This window comes from Myodes glareolus, chromosome 6 (genome assembly GCF_982192425.1).
Source record: "Myodes glareolus chromosome 6, mMyoGla1.1, whole genome shotgun sequence".
In the NCBI taxonomy this organism is placed as follows: Eukaryota; Metazoa; Chordata; class Mammalia; order Rodentia; family Cricetidae; genus Myodes; species Myodes glareolus.
Genome location: NC_142031.1, coordinates 98,670,958 through 98,691,895, shown reverse-complemented (window position 1 = coordinate 98,691,895; position 20,938 = coordinate 98,670,958). Strand labels below are relative to the sequence as shown.

Sequence of the window (20,938 nt, the reverse complement as noted above, 5' to 3'; positions counted from 1 at the left end):
AGTGAGGAAGGTCAGCCATCCTCTCTGACCATGGAGGTCGCCTAGTGTCTGAGGCTCTTAGTTATGAGTGACAGTTTGGAAGCCTAAGGAAGGCCCAGGGCTTCATCATAAACCACAGAGTAAAATCAGGGGTGATATAGATATGAATAATTTGCATTGGTATAAATCTTGATTTATTGATACAAGTTTAAGGTCAATTTTGTTATATGTATATGTATTTCTGATCTTGATTAAGGTATTGTGATTATGTAGTTCATGTAAAAATGTAATGTATAATTAGGAAATATAGGTTGTTAATAGATAATCATCTGTAATAGTCAAGTTTGTAGTCATGTTAGTTAGATTTTCTAGATGTGCATAGATATATTTCAGATAGGCATTCTTCATATCTTTCAAAGACCGCAGAATATGGCATTTAAGATGTTTTAATAACTTAGTCTTTTCATGACAATAAGATACGTCTGCTCCTGGCAGCACCAGCTACTTCAAAAGGAAGATGGGCATTGAAGAGGCTCCTTATGGAGTTGGTTAACCATTTAGGCAAGAAACTGCCCTTACCTGAACTGTTGCATAGACTTGACACAAAGAACCTGCAGAGAGAGGACTGCTGAACTTGCCTAAAGGTGAAATGATCCTTTGGGGTTCCTGATTCATGAAAGAGTCTGCAAGACATTCTGCAGGATACAGAAGAAAGTGACTGAACTGTCTTTGAAATTTCCTGTTTTATGTAAATGTCTGCTGAATACTATGGGCCTGTAGGCTGAAGATGGATGCCCCAACAGTACAAAAGAACTTTGGGTGACTGTCCAGACAGCTAGATGTCTCTGTAATTTCTAGAGTTTTGGAAGTTGCTTATTTCTTGTTTACTTAAGTAATATTATATCCTTCTGAAATCTTTGATGGAGTTGAAGAATAGATAGATATAGTTATAGTTTTCCATTGTTATAATAAAAGATAAAATAGATCTAAATATTGTAACTGTAATTCTTGCTTTATAACTGTTTTGCTATATGTAATTTTACTATGTTAAAATTAAAACCTTTCTTTTTTGTTTAAACAGAAAAAGGGGAAATGGTGTAGGAGGTTCTTCTATGTGTTGCTTTCATTGGTTAATTGATAAAGAAACTGCTTGGCCTGATAGGTCAGAACATAGGTAGGTGGGGTAGGCAGAACTGAATTCTGGGAGGAAGAAAGCAGGGTTAGGGAGAGCTGCCATGGAGCCAGCTGCCAGGTCAGACATGCTGAATTTTTCCCGGTTAGCCACGAGCTCGTGGTGATACACAGATTTAATAGAAATGGGTTGAATCAAGATGTGAGAGTGAGCCAATAAGAGGCTAGAACTAATGGGCCAGGCAGTGTTTAAATGAATACAGTTTCTGTGTAATTATTTCAGGGGTTAAGCTAGCCAGGCGGCCAGGAGCTGGGTGACAAAAAGCAGCCCGTGCCCCTTTACAACACAATGGCAGAGTTAGGAGCAGAATCCCTGCTGTCCCCGTGTCAGGCACTTGTGGCCCCGCCACCTGTCGAGTCTTCCTCTCTACTCAGTGAGTGCTGATCGGTACCTCATGAGACAAAGGCACGGGGAGATGGAGCCCACACTTTCTATTCTCTGCCCCCTATGCTTCATTGTCGTCTCCATGTGGCTGAGACCATCCTGATTTATAGTGGGAAAGTCAGAGTGCCAAACTTCACAGTCTGCAATCAGAACCCAGGGACTGCAGATTGGAGGCCCAGTCTGGTCTTGGGGCAGCAGTCAGTCTCAGAGAAGGAGACTCTCAGGGTCTCACTGTCCCCGCCCCCACTGGAGTCAGATCTGTGTCCCCCTCTAACCTCAGGAGAGCCCGGACAGTGAGTGATGGCTTCCAGAGACGTGACCCGGGACCGACCCATGTTTCACAGGGTAGCGTGTGTGGCTGCCGGGTTGTGCCGGAGCCAGAGGATGAGGGGAGGTTCCTTATGTGAAGGGGGTAGGAAGAACAAGAGGAGGCTGGGCAGTGGTACCCAGAGCAACCTGGCCGAGCCTGGCTGTGTGGTTCAAAGGTTGCCTTACACTATGGTGTGGCATGCTTACCATGCAGTAGGGCACGAGTTCAGGACACCTACCTCTTCCTGTTGCTAGACATGGATACTGACCCACTTTACAGATAAGCAAAGGCTAAACGGATCCATGGTGACATGTTTGTTGAAGGACTAGGCCCTACCAGTGGTTCTCAACCTGTGGGTCAGGACCCCTTCGGGTGTTTCTGCAGATCAGATATTTACATTATGATTCATAACAGTAGCAACACTCAGTCATGAAGTAGCAATGAAACAATGTTATGGTTGAGGGTCAGCTCAACATGAAGAACTTTATTAAAGGGTTGTGGCATTAGGAAGGCTGAGAGCCACTGGATTAGGGTCAGAACTGAACTGTCTGCCGCTGACTAAAGTGGCGAGCCTGAGAAGTGACACTGTATTGATTATTGTATTTTGATTATTGATTATTGTGTCGATTACCAAGACCGTCCTGAGAGGCTTCCAAGATGGACGGAGTTCTTCCTGAATGCTGCGGTGAGCTTGTAAATCCTTATCTTTAAACTGTCTAATTAATTCATTTCAAATAGTCATACAGAAGCTGCTGTGAGCACGGCATGGTGGCACACACCTTTAATCCAAACATTTGGGAAGAAGGACTATGTGTGTCTGTCTGTGGGTTCAAGGCCAGTCAGGGCTATATAGAGTTCCAGAGTAGCCAGGGCTGTATAGTCTGGTAACAAAGGAAGTTCCAGGACAGCCAGGGGTACATAGGGAGTCCAAGGATAGCATGATCTACCTAGAGAGTCCTAGGACAGCCTGATCCACATAGAGAACTCCAGGCCAGCTAGGGCTACATAGAAAGATCCTGTGTATGTGTGTGTGTGTAGAGGGAGGTGGTGAGGGAGGGAGGGGCGGGGAAGGCAAGGAAGGAACTACTGTGGAGGTGCTGCAGGCAGGTACTGGGGAGGTGCCGCTGGTCTGCGCGGGTAGTAAACCTTCCGGGGTCTCTCCGGGTTGCTCAGCTCCAGGGGCAGCCTGGGCTCTCTCCAAGTCTCCCGTGTCTGCCCGACCCTGAGTGACTCCGGTCGCTCTAGGGAAACTTGATGCTCCAGTCCTCAGAGGTGAGTGACCCCAGAGAGCAAAGGGAGCGGAGGGACAGAGGGGAAGGGGAGTAGAGCCAGGGGCTGCTGCATGGCCTTCCTGGGACGGGGGGAGGGGCGACCGTCGGATCAGACCTAGAAACTCCCGTGCAGGCTGGCGTGTGGGGTGAATTTGGGGAGGTACATATCTGGCTTTCCACCCATGGGACACAGAGTCCTGCCTATTCGGTGCCCATCCTTTCTCTGATGTTCATGGTTCTTCCACTCACAAAGCATAACTTACCAGGCCTCCGTTTCCCCATCTCTAACACTGGGTTTCTTCATGTTTACATCCTACAGAGAACCCAAGTCCAGGCCAGGTCTAAAGGAGGCTCCTCCTTTGTCGGGGTGGTGGTGGTGGTGGGAGGGGAGACTGCAGGCGAAACTTGGCAATTGGGTCGCAGTTCGCAGTTCCCTTAGAGAAGGCCCGCTGGCGCCCTCTGGCGGGACCAGTGCTCTCTGCAGGTGGACCCCGTTCTCCATTCTCCCTGGCGCTCTGGGCCTCCCTATGCTTCAGGAAGCTGCTCCTTATAGAGGCTCCAGGATGGCGCTCCTGGGCCTGGGGAGGAGAGCGGTGCTTTGGGCGGAGCTATTCAGCAGCTAGGCTTCCTGGAGCGAGGCAGCCTACTCCAGACTTCCCTGTTCTGTATTCTTGTATCTGCCAAGCTGACTCCTCTCTGAGAACTCGGAGGGGCCGCCTAAAACTAATCCTTAGTTTTTGGGCGAGCGGTTCTTCGAAAGGCTGCGAGAGACCTCTGCTCCTCCCCCGTGTGCCTTGGAGGGTGGGCTGTTGAGGGTCAGAGGTGGGCGAGACACGGGGCGGGAGCAGTTAGGCGCATTCTGCCTAGGTTGACACACTACTGCTGGGGCTCAGTGAGGAAACACACACAGGATGACCGACTCCATGTTTCCTAAACGTTGGGCAAGGGAATGTGGCTGGGGAGGAGACCATGGCTTTCTGCTAAGTAAATATTTCTGGCGAGGGGAGCAGAGGGCCTGCTTTGTTTTAGACAAACCCCACACTCCCTTCTGGCAGCTATTCAATCCTGACATCAGCTCTAATGAGCATGTACTATTTTATACCCATTTTATAGACAGGGAAACTGAGGCAGATCAAGGTTAAGCCCTGGTCAGAGGGCACGAGGCAGTAACAGCAGAATCAGGGTCAGACCTGGGGTCTGCTTGCTGCCCATCCTTCTTGGCCTCTGCCTGTGGAGGCAGGCTAGGGAGCAGAGGCACCTGGGGCCCAGAGGCCACATGCACAGGCTCACCTACCTCGGTCTGCTGTATCTTTCTTGATGCAACCACCACACAGAGGAGCCTAGCTGTCTCTAGCTCGCTTGTGCGCTACCCCTCCCCCATTCCCCATGGGCCTAGAAGATAGGTTGGCCCCTGGGGCATGCCCAGCACCTGGGGGAGCCACGGGAGAAAGGAGACCGAGGGGAAAAGTCTCAGCCTCGTCTTCTCCCCCACACAGGGACTTGTACTCCTTCAGAGAGCGGTTGCCATGCAGCGGTGTTTATTCAAGAGGAGCCTGGCACAGACCAGGAGTGTGCCCGTCGCGGCTGTGGCAGCCTTGAGCCTGCTTGGACTGGAGGCCGTGGCCTAGGGCTCCTAAGCTGGGCCCGGGGCCAAGGCAGGCCAGGTGGGTGCTCCCCTGACCCTGCTGCCTCCTTAGATGCAGGTACAGCATTGTCTCCAGGGAGACTAAAGGACCCTGGATTCCTCCACTGGCAGGGGTTTGGCCTCTGAACGGAGAGGTGAGAGATAATGGTGTTCACTGAGCGCTTTGGACGGGGGGGTGGGGTGGGGTGGGGGGGTGGGGGGTGCTGAGCTTCCGAAGTCTTTGGAAGGAGGGACAATGCTAACTTGGAGCGAGCACAAAGCATGCTGTGAGGGGAAAGGGAACTGCGAGACTGGAGGAGGTCCCTGCCCCTCTCTGGGTTTCTCTAAGGCCAGACTTGCCGCTGCCTGACTGATACTGGCAAGGAAACAGGACTGTCCTGGGCTTGTTCCCATCTGCTCTGCAAGAGCACGGGGTGGTTCTCCTCTGGGCTAGATTCCCTGGGGGTGCTGAGGACGATGCTGCCAGCAGGGATGGGGACAGCGCTGAGATCAGGGACCAGGACACCAGGTTACGGTGAGGGTTTTGGAACGTTTCTGTTCAGGGTTTGAAGTCTAACACCACACACTCGTGCGGGATATATGGGGCTTTGACTTGGCCCTTCTGAGCCTCAGTTTCCTTGTATGTTAAGCCTCTCCGTACCCTGCTTTTAGGAGTGGAGACAGGAGGGCATGTGGCTAGCCCATGGGCAGAACGGAACTTCCGATTTTGATGTCATCATAAGAGTGGCGCTCTGCTCATTTTAAGCTAGTCTGATCTTGGTTTCTCAACACTATGGTTCTGCTGGCCACCCTCCAGAGCGGGGCACACATTGGTAGCGGGGCTCACATTGGTAGCGGATCTACAAGGGTGATTTTATTTATTTTTCTTTGTCTTTTTTTTTTTTTTTGAGACAAGGTCTCATATAGTACAGGCTGGCCTCAAACTTGGTGTGTAACTGAGGATGACCTTGAACTTCTGGTTCTCTGTATCTATCTCCTGAGTGCCGTGAACACAGGAGTGTGCCACTCTGCCTGACTCTCAGAAGGCTGGATCTTTTCCAGAAGTGTGAGGGTTAATGGGACTTCTTTCTGTCCCGGCATCAGTGAGGTAGCCCCAAGTGGGGAAGCGACAGTCCCATAACTGGGACTTCTCGAGTTTGGTACAACTGACTGAAGTTCAGTCCAGGGAGCAGCATGTTTGAAGCAGGGAGAAGTTGATAGAGGGTAAAGGGCAGGGTACATCAACCTGGGCGATAAAGAGACCTGCCTCTGAAGGCAGCGATAGCCTCCCGTCATTCCCCAGGGCCCCATCCTTGCAGACACACAGGCCTACTGTTTATGATCCACAAGCAGTAACAAGGTGGCAAAGCGCTGCTGCTGGGGCTACTCCCGGCACAGACATGGCAGATCCCAGAACCACGGACTGTCCCTTGTCCTTATCACAGCCACTTCCCTGCCGGGGCTCACCACTCTCCTAGTCTCTCCCTGTTTTATTGCAAAGCCTTACCACTCACATATGCCTTGCCAAGGACCCAGTGGTGTGGTCTGTCGTCTTTCGGAGCCTGGCTTCCTCCACCAAACTTCCCGCTGTGGTCATCCTTGGTACTGACCACAGCAATCACTGGCTTTCCCTGCTGTGTCGTGTGAATGGCAAACATTTGAAATGCTTCCAGGTTCGGTGGTGAGCCACCTCACGGCCGCCGATGGGAACGTTCTCCCTTTCCTCCCCTGGGTCATGTGCACAAGATTGCCTGCGGGTAGACAGCCAGGACCAGAGTTGCTGGCATGGTTGCACACGTCTTGCGCTTTGCTAGAGAAAGCCAGCCAGAGTCCAGGTGAAGCCCCAGTGTGCAACCTGCTCGCGGCCAGCACGGGTTTCTGTCACTCTCCACTCATGCCAGCTGGGTACCACTTACCAACTCACTGCATGCCAACCTTGGTAGAGCAGGGGCCACACCACGGTTCTAGTGTTTCCCGGGTCACCAGAGATGTGCACCTAGCTTGAGTCTTTCCCATTTTCCTTTGCCTAAAAGTCCCATGAGCAGGCTGTGGGCTGCTGTTTTCCTCACCACCCGCTCTTCCGTTCCTGGAGGGCCAGCCACCAGCCAGGGTTGTTATTCCTCTGTAGTCACAGACTCGGGCTCCAGGGTAACTGCCTGGAAGCTGCGATTTTCACTTGGTCTGGTTCTAACCCTTTGCTTCTTGGCTCCACTTACCCTCCTCATCGCCCTGGGATTTCTCTTCAACCCAAGGTTAGAAAGCAATGGCATTCCATGAATGTGCTCTCAGCATCCCAGGTGAACTCCAGCCTCTGACAAGTGAGCCGCTGCCGGGACACTAGACATTCTCCTTTAAAGTTTTCATTGATGACTGATATTACATGTGCATGTATATGATATATATGTGTGGGTACTGATGTGCCTGGCACGTGTGCAGAGGTCTCCGGTCTTCCGAGCACACACACACACTCCAACATGCACTGGAGGTCACATTCCTTGGTTCTGTAGGGCATAAGAAAGGTAGGTGAGGCGCTGTGTGTAGGGTGTGGGGTGTGTGGGGTGTGTGGATTCTTGGTGGCATGCTCGATCCTCTCTGTGGAGGTCATTGCAAGGTCATGATCTCTTTGAAAGAGTTTCTTGGAGCTTTTCTCTTTTTTATTTTATTATTTATTTATTTATTTGGTTTTGGAAACAGGGTTTCTCTGTTGCTTTGGAGCCTGTCCTGGAACTCACTCTGTAGACCAGGCTAGCCTTGAACTCACAGAGGTCCTCCTGCCTCTGCCTCCTGAGCGCTGGGATTAAAGGCGTGCGCCACCGCCTGGCTGGAGCCTTTCTCAAAGTGGCACCAGATCTACTATTCCAAGTAGAATAACCAGTCTGCCAGCCGTCCCCTGCTCATCCCAGAAAATCCCGGAAGTGTGCCTATTGTCCTCTGGAGGGAGCATCTTCACTTTGCCTCTGACCGCAGCCAGACCTTGACAGTCAGAAGCTTTCAATGGGCCTAGAGTGTCCCTTCAGGAACTGGCCTTACTCAACAGTGCCCACTGTTGACAGAGGGCTAGACACATCATTCCATGATTGCCTTTTGTTTTTCAGCTCTCAGCATGATACTTAGGGCCTCAAACATGTTAGGCAAAATGCTTACTATACAGTGAATTTTTGTCTTCTACTTTTTATTTTGAGACAGTGGCTCCCTAAGTTGTCCAGGCTGACCTTGAAATTTCCCTCTTTTCCTGTCTCAGTTTACCATCGGGCCATCTTTAAAAAACAATTGATATATATGTAATATGTGAAATATCATGTATCAGATAACATATTGCATATTTTAATATAGATATGTAACATATATAGTACATCCATACAATAATTTGTATAATATATACATTATATATAATTTACACATATATGTAAAATTTAGTTACTTTTCTTCTTTGACAGTTTCATGCACCTATACAATGTATAGAGTGTCTATTTATCCCAGCTACCCTCTTCTTCCCCTAGATTCTCCAATACATCTCCCTTCCCTACTTCATGTCCTTTCTTTCTTTCTTTCTTTCTTTCTTTCTTTCTTTCTTCCTTCCTTCTTTCTTTCTTTCTTTTATTTTTTCTTTTATTTATTTATTTATTTATTTTTATTTATTTTGAGACAGTGTTTCTCTGTGTAGCCCGGGCTGCTCTGGAGCTCACTTTGTAGATCAGACTGGCCTTGAACTCAGAGATCCGCCTGCCTCTGTTTCCTGAATGTTGGGATTAAAGGTGTATGCAACCACCACCTGTCCTTGCATTCTTTCTAATGACCCACTGGGTCTGCTTTGTGCTGGGATGCTGACTGATGTCACCGACTTGATCTTGTCACCAACTTGATCTTGTTCAGGTAGCCGTAGCTGTAGTAAGTTTGTGAGTGCGGCAGCTGCAGAAGAGTGTGTCACAGTGCTCCTCCCCATCCTTCATCTCCTACAGTGCTCCTCCCCATCCTCCATCTCCTACAGTGCTCCTCCCCATCCTCCAGCTCCTACAGTGCTTCTCCCATCCTCCAGCCCCCACAGCTCCCCTCCCCATCCTCCAGTTCCTACAGCATTGCTCCTTTGATGTGTCTCAGCTTGGGGAGATTGAGATAGATGGGTGTCTCATTTAGGATTGAGCAGCCAACATTTGTTATTTTTCTGAGTACTTGTCCATTTTCTGAAGATTTATTATTTATTTATGTGTGTGTGCGTGCGTGCACGCGTGTATGTGTGTCTGTGTGTCTTTCTCTGTGTGCATGTATGTGGGTGCCAGCAGAGGCCAATATGGAGTGTCAGATCCTGTGGAGCTGGAGTTAAAGGCTGTCATGAGCTGCCAGCTCTGGTTTCTGGGGAATGGCTTCAGGTCCTCTGTAAGATCAGCAAGCACTCTCCAGCCCCTTGAATATTCTTGATAACCTTGCGAAAGAGATGCTTTTAATTCGTTTTGCTGTGAAAACAGAAGTTCACAGAGCTTTACTAATGTGCCTGAGGCCACATGGTCAGCAGGTGGCATGTCTGTTGGCTCCTGAGGGAAGAATCCGAATCCAGTGTGTGTCAGCTTCCGCAGAAGCCATTGGCTTTGAGTCTTCTGATGCGGCGCTGTGGCCTTGACTCGTCACCTAACCTCGCTGAGTCTCAGTTGTTTTACCTATAAAGTGAGGGACATAATGTCTACTTTCTTGCTCTATTTCCGGGGTAAATGGCATTCTTGGAAGCGTGTAGTACAGGGCCTGATGCTGAGCAACACAGGGCTGTTGGACAACAAGTTCCTTTCTCTAAGCTTTCCTGGGCAAGACCAACAGCGTTGTCACGCGTCCACCCTGAATTCATTCATTTATCCACATTACTAATCTTTATTGACTTATTTATTGCTGTGCACCAATCATTGTGTTTGGCCCTTTGCAGTCCCTTGTGAGCGTGCATGTGTGTGCATGAAAGTGTGTATAGATGCTTGTTTGTGTGTGTGGGGTACATGTGGAGACCAGAGACCAACCCCAGGTTTCACTCTGTAGGTGCTGTCCACCTTGATTTTTTGTGTCAGGGTCTTGATGGCCTGAAGGTCACTGAGTAGGCTACACTGGATGGCTGGTGGCCCCAGGGATCCACAGGTCTCTGCTTTTCCAGTGCTGGGATTACAAGGCCACTGTGCCTGCCCTACCCCCCACCGCCTCACCCCTTGACGGGTTCTGGAGGTTTGAACTGGGATTCTCATTGTAGGCAGAGTTGCTCTGTGTCTCAACAGTGGCTCCCAAATAACCATTCAGAGACTTGTTGCTAATTACAAATCTATGGTTGATAGATAGCTCAGGCTCGTTACTAGCATTTTACCGACCAGGCCATCTTCCTGGGGCTTTCTTCAGACCCTGCAGGCTGCTAGCTGACCTGAGTCTCACGTTATCTGAACGGCAGAGGGCTTACTGGAGTATCAGTTCCATCTTATCTCATGACTGAGGGATGATGGCCCCAGCAGGCAGTGGGGTGGCTACAGAGATGCTGGAGGGGGGCCCAGTTGTGCGGGGGAGGGCTTTCTCTGAACCATCTTCTTGCTGGTCTGCAAGCCAATCTCAGTGGGATCTAGGAGCCCTGAGAAGATGGGTGAGCTTGGGATGCCTCCACCCAGGGTGTGGTGGGTGTGGGCACCAGTCTCCCTGGTGAGAACGGAAGTGACTTGGGACCTGTGTTAGTCAGCATTCCATCACTGCGACTGACAAAATGCTTGAGGAAACTGACTAGAAGGACAGGTTGGTTTTGCCTCATGGTTTCTGAGGTCTATGGTCTCTGGTTTTGTTGTTTCTGGGCCTGTGGTGAGGGGAGCTTCATGACAGGATGTATGGAGTAGGCAAAGCCTTGTCTCATGGTAGACGGGGACAAGAAGAGACCGTGAGAAAGGAGCTGAGGTTCCAATGTCCCTTTCAAGGTCATGCCCTCAGTGATCTCTTACTGCCGATGCCCGACTCCTTAAGGGATCCTCTCCTTCCCAGTGGCCAGCCTCCCCTTGTCTCCAGCTCCCCCATCCCCTGACCTTTTCATTCCAACTTCAAGAAACTGTGGGCTGGCTGCATCGGCTTCCTTCTCCCACCTGCCCGTCACTCCCTGTCCTCAAAGGCACAGTTGACACTGGAGTCTTCTTCAATTACTCACCATTTTATCTTCTGACAGGGTCTCCCACAGGATGTGACTTTCTATTTGTCTAGACAGGTGGCCAGCAGGCCTCAGGCCTCCTTCTCTTCCCGCTCCCACCCCAGTTCTGGGATGGCAGGTGTGTGCTGCCCTGCCCAGTTTCTGGGGGATTGGAACTCAGGTCCTCATGCTTTTGTCTCAAGCTTTTTTTTTCCCCATCCAGCACTCGTGCCCAGCCTCACTGATCGACCCCACGTTCATGAAGGGCCCATCTCTGTGTACTGAATTGTTGCTGAGGCTTGTCAGGAGTTCAGAGGCCTGCAGCAACATGCTTTGGTCACGCCGTGCTCAGAGGTAGGGTGTGACCTTACTCCCCTTTGTATCGTGGTCTTTGGCAGCGTGGTGAGCTGGAGTGGACCCTCAGGCCTCAGCAACAGCTAGGAGATTAGGGTCAGCAGACCTCCTAAGGACATTAGGGTTTTCTCTGGAGGGCTGTGGCTGGTCTGCCTCTGGGAAGCAGAGGTGGGTGGAAGGTTTGAGGTGTATATCATCAGAGGGTGACTGCTCCTCACCCCCAGGCAGAAGACATGATGTAAGGTAGCAGGCACGTTTGGATCCTTCCTTCCTTCCTTCCTTCCTTCCTTCCTTCCTTCCTTCCTTCCTTCCTTTTATTTTCTGCACTGGAGCCAGAGTCTGTAAACTTCTGTTTCTTGATTCTGTCAAAACCGTTGTTTCCCAAGCATGCCCTTCCAGGGGCCCACTCCAGGGTCTGCACCATGGCCACCATAGCCTTCCCAGGCTGGGCCTCTGGGTCTCCAGACCCACAGATATGTTTGTCCTTTCACGTCTGGATTTGGAATGCCTTTCTCTGTTTTGACCGTTGACATCCTGAATCAGGCCCAGCAAGGCTGTTTTCCCTCAGTTGACATCTCAGGCAATGGTGTGGTCCTGCTAGGTGCCTACCTGCCCAGATACTGCGTGTGTCCCTTTGTTCCCCTGGCCCGACTGGTGTGTCAGTGTGTAAGTACTTGCCACACATGGGTGGCAGTGAGTACCCACTTTGTTCTTCCTGCCTGGGTGACAATAAGGACTCATGTAGAAACAAGGACTCATAGTGAGCCCTGGAGGAGGCCGAAGGGACCTCTGAGCTAGGTCCTGGGAGCTCAGCACTCCAGAGGCTGAGATGGGAAGATCCAGAGTTCCAGGCCTGCCTGGGCTACATACTGAGATCCTATTTCAGAAAAGAAAAAACAAAAGGGTTTGTGTGTGTGTGTGTGTGTGTGTGTGTGTGTGTGTGTGCGTGCGTGTGTGCGTGTGTGTGTGTGTGTGTGTAGAATCTAGTTTGAACTTCTGCATCTCCATCTCCTGCATGTGGACACCTATGTCGTCAGTCTCTGTGAAGGGTGGGAAGGTCATCTCCATTGTAACTCTCAAGATGGCGTGAGCGAGCCTTTGTGTTTTGTTTTGCCCTGCCTAGCTGCCCAATCTGTTTGCTGTTCTCTTTGGGACAGTAGTTCCCTGGGAAACAAGATGAGCGTGGACGGGCCCTGCTCTGTGGTCTGAGAGGCCCAGGGGCGGCTGAAGTTTGTTCTTAAGGTTGACACACTCTGGAGCCAATGCTAGCTTAGTTTCCTTTCTACTTGAAATCTGAGTCCCTTCTGCCCCGTGCCTTCATTCTTGCGGTAAGGGCCACCACGGAGCCCCTGTTACCACAGCTTTCTGGAAAGGAGCAGAAAATATTTATTTGAGGGAAACTGAGGCTGAGAGAGAAGGGATCAGCCACCTAGGGCAATGTGGAACATGGAGGGGTGCGAATAAAAACCTGGTTATTAGAATCTTCTGCCTCATTGAGCTCTTTAGGTTGAGTTTAGATTATTCAACAAGTAGAGGACGTAGGCCTTCGTAGCCAGAACAGTGTCTTGTACGAATGGGACCTCGATGAATTCTGCCTGGGGGACAGTGGCTGAATGGCCTCTGAGCTAAATCCCGAGTTCCATATGTACTGGAGTTCCTCATTCTGACTTTTGTCTGAGGGACAGGGATCTTTTCAGGCCCCCCACACCCTGGGCCTGAGTGAAAATCCAGGGTTAGGGATGGGGTGCCACTCCTGGCTGTCACTTGGGACAGACTGCTTGTCCATTAACCAGCGTGGCCAACCTCCTCTTGGGCAGGTGCCTGGGAGACCCTGCTCTGTGAATCTCTGGGGACTAAGGGGTTGAAGATGCAAACTTGTGGGGTTGCTCAATGGTTGTCCTCTGGGAAGCTAGGTGATGGCCAGTTGGTTCCTTCCTGTGAGTTCCCAGGCATGGAGGAATGGGGCTGACTCAGTCTGTGGACGTTCTGACTTCCAGGGGCAGCCAGTGAGGACAGTCCTATTCACAAGGCCTTGCAGTAGCAGTATTATAAAAATGGACTCATTCTGTGCTCTTGGGCAGCTCCAAATGGTCTGTTTAGAAAGGAGCACTTTGAGTAAACAGAGGCACCAATGATTACCTTGACAACCTAAGGTGATAGAGGGGGAGCTAAATTTTTACTGTAGGATGAACCTGAACTGTAGGCCAGTGGCTCAGTCCTGTTTGAACATCAAAAGTCACTTTGGAGTTAAAACGGCAGACACACCCTTGTAGACTGCTCGCTAGAACAGTTCAGTGAGAGCGGTTGGACGGGCCCATGTGGTGGTATCTCTCTGTAATTCTAACCAGACTCTAGGTGACAGAGATCTTCTGCCAGGCTTTCGAACAGGAAATGTGGCTAATTTACCTAGATTGTCTACAGATACTGCGATTCTCTGACGAGAGTCAACACTTCCGGCCTCCAAAGCCCCAGACTCCAGACTGTGGGCTTTTGTTTAGATCCAGAGTGGTCTTGGGTCTTCCAGGAAGCTGCTGGCCTGGCCGGCACACTGAACCTCTTTCTCACCTCTCTGACTGAAGGGTGAGGACTGTCTCTGTGGGCTAGAATTTTCCCATTAGCTTGGAAGAAGCGCTGTCTTGCGGATCTTTCTGGTTGCGGTTACCACCATGTGGTTAAATCTTTCTTATCTTGGTAGTTACTGAGGAAAATTCTGGGAGAGAGGATCCAAATGCCAGGCAGGGGGACAGGGTTGGGTCAGGACAGCTGCCTGAGCCTCATTCAACCTGTTGGACTAGACGTTGCCAGGAATTCCCTTACCTTCTGAAGTTGAGTCAGGGCTTGTGGCAGGCTGGCTTCCAGGTTGGTTTTCTCAGCTCCTGAGCTGGGGGGTCCGTTGTTCAACAAGAGGAAGCTGACTCGGTGTTCTTGCCTGACCCCAGACGACATCTGGGGAGAAACACTCTCAGGAGTTGACACTGGGAGGATCAACTCTACCATGACTCAGGTCTGACTGTGTCCTGCCTCCACCTGTTACTCTGTTTCAAGAAGGACTGTATAAAGCTGTGTGGAGTTTCAGAGCCTGTGAAGCCCAGTCAGGGGCGAGAGCTGATGGCTGACCCTGAAGGCTTGAGGGAGGTGAAGAGGCTCAGAGTGGCCAAGGCCTGAGAGTGTTAGAGGTGTAACTTGTTCAGTGAAGTGAGAGCAAGCGCCCTGCTCTTCTTACCAGTGTAAACAGGCCTAACCTGAAAAACAAACAAAAACCAAAACAACTGGAGGACCAATGTTGGGGAGACCCTGCCAACGCCCCAACCTTGAACTGAGGATAAGCATCTGTCACAGGCTCCCAGGCAGCTCCTGAGGCAAGGACTTTGGAAGAGAACAGAAAGTACTAGGAAAGAACACAGAATGACACCTTCCCTGAGACTGGAAGGCACCCTGTGCAAGTGACAAGGAGTGACAGGTTGATTGGGCTCCATCAGACTCCTCCTAATGAACTCCTCTCCAGGGTCACATGGCCCTGAGACTCCAGAACTGGGCATTTCTGAGAGGACAAAGAGCATCTTGGGTCTGGCATGGATCTTTTCACCTCAGTCAGGCTTTAGTTCCGGTAGATTGAAAACTATTTTGTTTCTTATTTTTTCTTTTCTTTTCTTTTCTTTTCTTTTCTTTTCTTTTCTTTTCTTTTCTTTTCTTTTCCTTTCTTTTCTTTTCTTTTCTTTCCTTTCCTTCTCTTCTCCTCTCTCTCTCTCTCTCTCTCTCTCTCTCTCTCTCTTTATTCCCTCTCTCCCTCCTTCCCTCGCTCCCTCTCTCTTTCTCTTTCCCTCCCTCCCTCCCTCCCTTCCTTCCTTCCTTCCTTCCCTCCTTTCTTTTCTTGCTCGCAGGGCCCTGGATGTCACAGACCAGCACTCTTTGGACCCCTGAGGCCTGCACTCAGGGTCCAGGGACAACTGCCACCTCCAGACAGCCTGGTGGGCACCTTCCCCACCTAGGGCATGGACACCCGTGATGATGTCCCTCCAGGTAGGGAACCCTGATGCACTGGGTAAATTCCCTGGATAGTTTAGGGGTCACCCATTGCTGGGGAGATGCATCCAGGTGGCGGCTGGCCATATGGTGGTACTGGGTGTCCTGACTTCAATTGCATTGTCTGTCTGCAAATCTCCAAGGCCTGCAGGGGTTTGGAGTGCCCTGGGGTCTCTGACTGGCTTTGTATCTGCTTTGATGAGGTGGTTTGGTTCCTTGAAGGGTTAATTCCATCTTGTGGTTGTGAGCCTGTGGGCGGCCAGGTCAGGAGACCGCCCAGACACTCTGATTTCTGGTGGAAATTGAGGAATTTCCCTCTGCTCCAGGTGAACTAGATGACTCTCAAATGTGGAGTTACTACTAACCTTGGATGTACCACACACACACACACACACACACACACACACACACACACACAGAGCTGGGAGATCTTCCCCACCTCTCTACCCACCCAACTTCACGAACTTTCTCCCTCTCTCAAAACAAAAGCAAAGAATAAAAACAAACAAGTAAACACAATCAAAGAAGATAAGAAATCCAAACAAATCAAAATAACCACAGCAATAACAACTACAAACCGGGGAGTTCGTTTTGTGTTGGTCAACTACTTTTGAGCACGGAGCTGTCATGGAGCATGGTTGATGCACCCAGTGTTACAGGCCAGAATCCCTGCACGGTGCAGGCACTAGGAAATGAAGGACGTCATTGGCCAAACCAGGGAGGCTGTGGAGGGGAGACTGAGATCAGTGCTTGAGGCCTTCTAAGGGCGAGGCAGGTGAGAGATGCTCTGAGACGGGGCTTTGCTAAGGCCAAGGCTTTTCTGCTAAGGGAGTTATCTGCCGTGGGTACCAGAGGATGGCCCAGGGAGAGCACCAGGATGCACGGTGACAGAAGCCGGGGCTCCGGTCAGCAGGGGTCATCTCACTGGCTGCTGGTGACAGGGACTGAGGAGACTGAAGAAAACGTAGCTAAAGGGCTTGGGCCCAAAGGAGAGAGCAGGAAAACAGACAGAGATGGAGAGAGCAGTCATGAGGGAGAAAACAGACATGAAGCAGGAAGAATTTGATGGGAAAGGAAACATAGTGAGGCCGGGGCTGGCAGGGTTTGTGGGATTTGTTTGAAGTCACTGCCTGGCTGGTACCCCCATCAGTGGATCAGGCTCTGGTGTGAGGTCTAGGACCTGCCCTTGATTCTTCTAGCAGAGACCCCAAGTGGAAGAATGATAGTGGGTATAGGTACTCCTATTCTCCCTTTATACCTTAGTTCTGGTCCCAGAGGACTCTAATGTACCATTGTCCTGTGATTTTGTCCCCAGCCAAAGTTCTGGCTCCAGTGGCTGTGAACTGTGGGAGTGCTCCTCGGACAAGCGCTGGGCTCCGAGTGCCCCCACCTGGAAGCATCGACTCTAGTCTTCTCGCTTATGGTGAAGGTGAGAGCCTGGTCTGGTGACAGGGTCACACCAAATGGCCCTGGTGGCCTCTCTGGGGTCTTTGGCATGGGACTGGAGATGATCCTCTAGAAACTACCCAGTCAAGACCTCTGACCAGAGCTGGAACCACAGAGCCAGGAGGAGGATGGGGTGACATCTGGATGTTTGGGCATCCTCCAACTATAGCAGGTGTTTTTGTATCGTGGCCCTTGTTTAAAATGCTTCTAGAGACTAATTTTAGCACAGCGGAGGAAGTAGAGGATCAGAGTGCAAAATCATTCCCAGCTACAGTGAGTTTGAAACTAACCTGGGTACATAGTCCCTTGTCTAAAAGAAAAAGAAGTTAAAAACTTACAATTATTCAAACTTGTGACCATTTAGATCTGACAAAACATTTATATACCAACTTTTATGTGTGTGGAGTGATGCCTAGTTTTAAAAATCATTTTAGGGAGTAGAGAAGAAAAAAGCAAAACAAAACAAAAACAGAGAAACACCCCCCCCCCCCCAAAACTTAAACAAAAAGTATAAATGAACAAAAAATGTCTCCTTAGGGGATGAGAGTCTCCAGGGATGGGAACGTGGTTCTATTGGTATGAATTAGCTCTTTTGGGAACCTGGGATTCTTCAGACTCCAGCAAGACGGGGCTGGCCTCTCCCGGGGCCTGCATCTTGGGCTTAGGAATGCGCCGGGCTTGAGTAGACCCACAAACATGGCAGCCTTGCTCTGATGCTTGCCTTGACTCCACTCCCTCTGTCACCTTCTGCTCCTGGACTCTCCACTCCGGTGTCCAGCTATGGACTGCCTAAGGCCGGGCTCAGTCCCTCTGCTCTGAGTGGAGGCTTCCACGGCTCTGGGTACTCATGTTCTCTCAGGCTTTGGCTGGTCAGGGAGTTTGGCCATCCTTGGGTTGTACACCAGCTCCAGCTCAACCTCTGCAGACTGAGCATCAGGTCTTAGGACTTAGGTCCAGGGATTCCAAGAAGTGAAACCACATGGAAGAGTCTCTGCAAGCACCCCGCCTACAGTTCCCGTTGCTCTTGCAGGTTGTAGGGCTCCTCTGGGCCTTGTAGTTTGCTGTTGCCCTCTTTCTATCTCACTACTCATAGTAGCGAGTGCATTGGACGTTTCTCTCTGTGACTTAGGGCACATCTCGTTTTCCCCTTGAACCTATTAACAGCACATCACATTCCTCTGATTGAAAGTCCCTTAGTCACAAAGCCTGTGTTCCACTCATCCCTGTCTCTCTGCTGTTTGGGCTGTGCTCTGTACACTGGCAGTGCCTACGGAACACAGGGCTTGAAGTCCGCAGGTGAGCATGACTTGTTCTGAAGGCCCAGCTTGTTCTCTGGATCCGTGTTTGATATTGTTGTCGGTGCTCAGAGGTTGGCTCCTGGAGCCTGGTGGATGCATTTCCTGGGCAGACAGCCTTTTCCCTACGTATTTAGCATTCCTTGTCCATTCTGCACCAAGGCTGCCTATAGAGCCCCCTTTACCCCCTGAAGACTTCATGATATGGGTTTCATTCAGGGTTATGTGGCTTGTGGCTCCACTAATCAATAAATGGTCCCCAGGGAGGTCTGAAACTCACAGAATGACTGGAATTCACCAGGCACATGGCTGACTTTTCTATGGAAACAATACAAACAAGCTCATGCCTGCTGCCACCTTGGGTCTTGGCTGAGAAGTCACTGTATCTCTGTTTCTCCCAGCCTCTCTGCAGCCAGGGTCAAGGGTCCTGCTAAGCGGTGAGAAGCCGTCACAGCTCTTGAGTGGACCCAAGGACCAGGGCAGCCGCACATTGGATGCTCCTTTGAAAGGCTGGCAGGCCAGGAACGGCTACTCCAGGAACCTTGGCGCTCTGCCCTTGGGGCCCCACCCTGTGGCAGCCATCCCCTCTTTGGAATCAGAGGCCAGCAGTGTGGCCCGGGACACTATCCAGATTAAGGATAAGCTCAAGAAGAGGCGGCTTTCAGAAGGCATGACAGCATCTTCTCAAGGTGAGGCAGGACTCCTCCATTACCCGCTCTGAGGTCTGGGACTCCAGAACCCAGGCTACGGAGACCAGCTGGTGTTCAGTCTCTTAGGGGTCCACTGGGGCTGGGCAGTGGGCTTCTACTGATGGGGTGCTGCTTTGTGGAATATGTGGGGGATGGTGAGAATAAAGTGTAACAGATGCTGGGAGAGAGCAGTGTGTCTTTTAGGCTACTTTAGGAGTGTCAAGGCGGCTCTGCCCCGTGTCAGTAGCTGTGCACCCTCAGCCCCTGTGTCTGCTTGGCGCCAGACTGGCATTTTGTGTAAGCATATAGAATGACTGGGATTCACCAGGCACCTGGTTGGCAGCCCATGGAGTCTATTCCTCAGGTCGTAGTGGATGTCTTATTATGTTCACATCTCTGACCAGGACACAGACCACAAACAACTAAAGGGAAGAAAAAGATTTACTTTGGCTCAAAGTTTCAAGCCGTGGTGGGGAAGGCAGGGTGGGGCAGCTCGGTTCACAGCAATGGGTGCATGTGTCTGAGGCTGTTCACAAACTAGGACGTCCAGGCACAAGGCTGGACCCAGGGCCTCAGCCATAACCTTCAAAGGCCTCTCCCAAGTGACCTATTTCCGCCCTCCTCCAGCTGGGCCTCATCTCCTAAAGCCTCCACAGTTGTTCCAAATAGCACAGCCAGCTGGACAGAGTGCCCCAAACACGAGCCTGAGGAGGGCCATTTCAGATCTGAAGTGAGGAACATGGAGGGTCACAGAGCTTCTAGCCAGGGTCAGCTGTCCCCTCTCCAAGCCCAGCACTGCTCTTGACTTTCCCCCCATGCCCCCTTTGGCTGAATTCCATGGAAATGAAAACGGACCTTCAAAACCCTCTGCTTGTCTGCTGTTCTGAAGGGTGTAGGGTGTCGGGCTAGAGGGAGCCCTGCTGTCTCCCCTCAGCATCCCTGCTTCTTCCAGGACTCAAGGTGTAGGTTAGTATGGCAAACCCCTTCTGTTCCCATGCTCCAGGTCCTAACTTATTCCCCATCTTAACCTTGCTCAGTCTCTCTGGATCCTGGAGGAGGCCCCAAAGGAGTTCCTCTGAGGAGTACCATCCCCCGTACCACCTCACAGAGGCTGCTGAGGGTGGCCAGGCCAATGCCTCCCATCCAGAGCATCCCCACCACCCCTGAGGCCAGCAGTACCAAGGAGAAGGACCTGGACCTTCCTGGGGGCAGACAGCATCTCCAGGACTCAGGACCCAGTGGCCGGGAGGTAAGGAGGTTCCACAGCTCTGGGTCTTTACTGAAGCTATCCTATCCGCTTTTCTTTCCTTTACCAACCCTTGTCCCGGGCCCTGTGCACCTCTGTGAGATCGAGATCAGGATGGCATCGAGAGAGACTCAAGGCTGCCATTTCACTTCTCCCAGAAGCATTCCAGACCTCCACAGTTGGCCTAGGAGTTTGGGGTGGGGGCGCTACCTGAGAGATACAGGGACTAAGAGACTGTCCTACAGTTGGTAGTCACAGGGATTTCCCTGGGATTCATGTCTCAGGATTTGCCTGACTTTCTGGTCACCTCTTGTTTAATGCCAATGAGTTGGCGGGGTGGGGGGGGGGCAACCCTGCCCCCAGGCCCTATTTTGTACATCTGTAAAAGCAGGTGTTTTCGAGGGCCCCTTCTAGTTCTTCTAGTCAAAGATTCTTCTGAGATGAGAAGAATGCAAAAGGAAGTAAAAACACCAGAAGAGCTTGCCAGCCTTCCCACTGGAGTGGCCGGGAAGGAATGGCCTCTCCTGAGGGGCTGGGGTGGGGCTAAGAGCCTGGACCGGCATCCTTTCCCCAGCTGGCTTCTGACGGGAGACACACTGTGAGGTTACGAGGAGCTGAACTTACAGCGAGTCCTGCTTCCAAGGACCAGACTCCCTTCCCCTCCCAGGTACAGATTTCCAGGCAGTATCTGCATTGCCATGATGAGAAGATGCACAAGTCTCTAGGAGGCATCGTGATCCCGCCCATTCCGAAGGCCCGGATGCCCACAGGGACCTCTTCCTGCACGCCCGGCTCCCTGCCCAGCCCCCTGGGTCCAGGCCAGGATGTGCTTACGGGACCAAGGGCCCCACATACTCGGTAAGGGGCCAATCTCAAATCTCAGTTCTGTTTATAGGCATCTCTCCTGTAATCTCTGGCATTCCCTTGGGCTCCTCATTGCTAAATCACCATGATAGGCACAGCTTTGAGGTATGAGGCTTGGCACAGGTAAAATGCCCCAC

At 51.1% G+C, this 20,938-nt stretch overlaps 1 protein-coding gene across 2 annotated transcripts in view; it reads left to right on the top strand.

Annotated features, from left to right (window-relative positions):
* The first annotated feature begins 4,669 nt into the window (after positions 1–4,669).
* Togaram2 (TOG array regulator of axonemal microtubules 2) overlaps positions 4,670–20,938 on the top strand; it is a 58,334-nt gene continuing 42,065 nt past the window's right edge. For both annotated transcript variants that reach the window (XM_087907377.1, XM_087907374.1), the window contains exons 1-6: positions 4,670–4,915; positions 15,120–15,258; positions 16,577–16,690; positions 18,404–18,691; positions 19,729–19,940; positions 20,605–20,795. In XM_087907377.1, the coding sequence (XP_087763503.1) occupies positions 15,231–15,258; positions 16,577–16,690; positions 18,404–18,691; positions 19,729–19,940; positions 20,605–20,795 (833 nt within the window). In that variant the 5' untranslated portion in view covers positions 4,670–4,915; positions 15,120–15,230. The remainder of the gene's footprint in view (positions 4,916–15,119; positions 15,259–16,576; positions 16,691–18,403; positions 18,692–19,728; positions 19,941–20,604; positions 20,796–20,938) is intronic.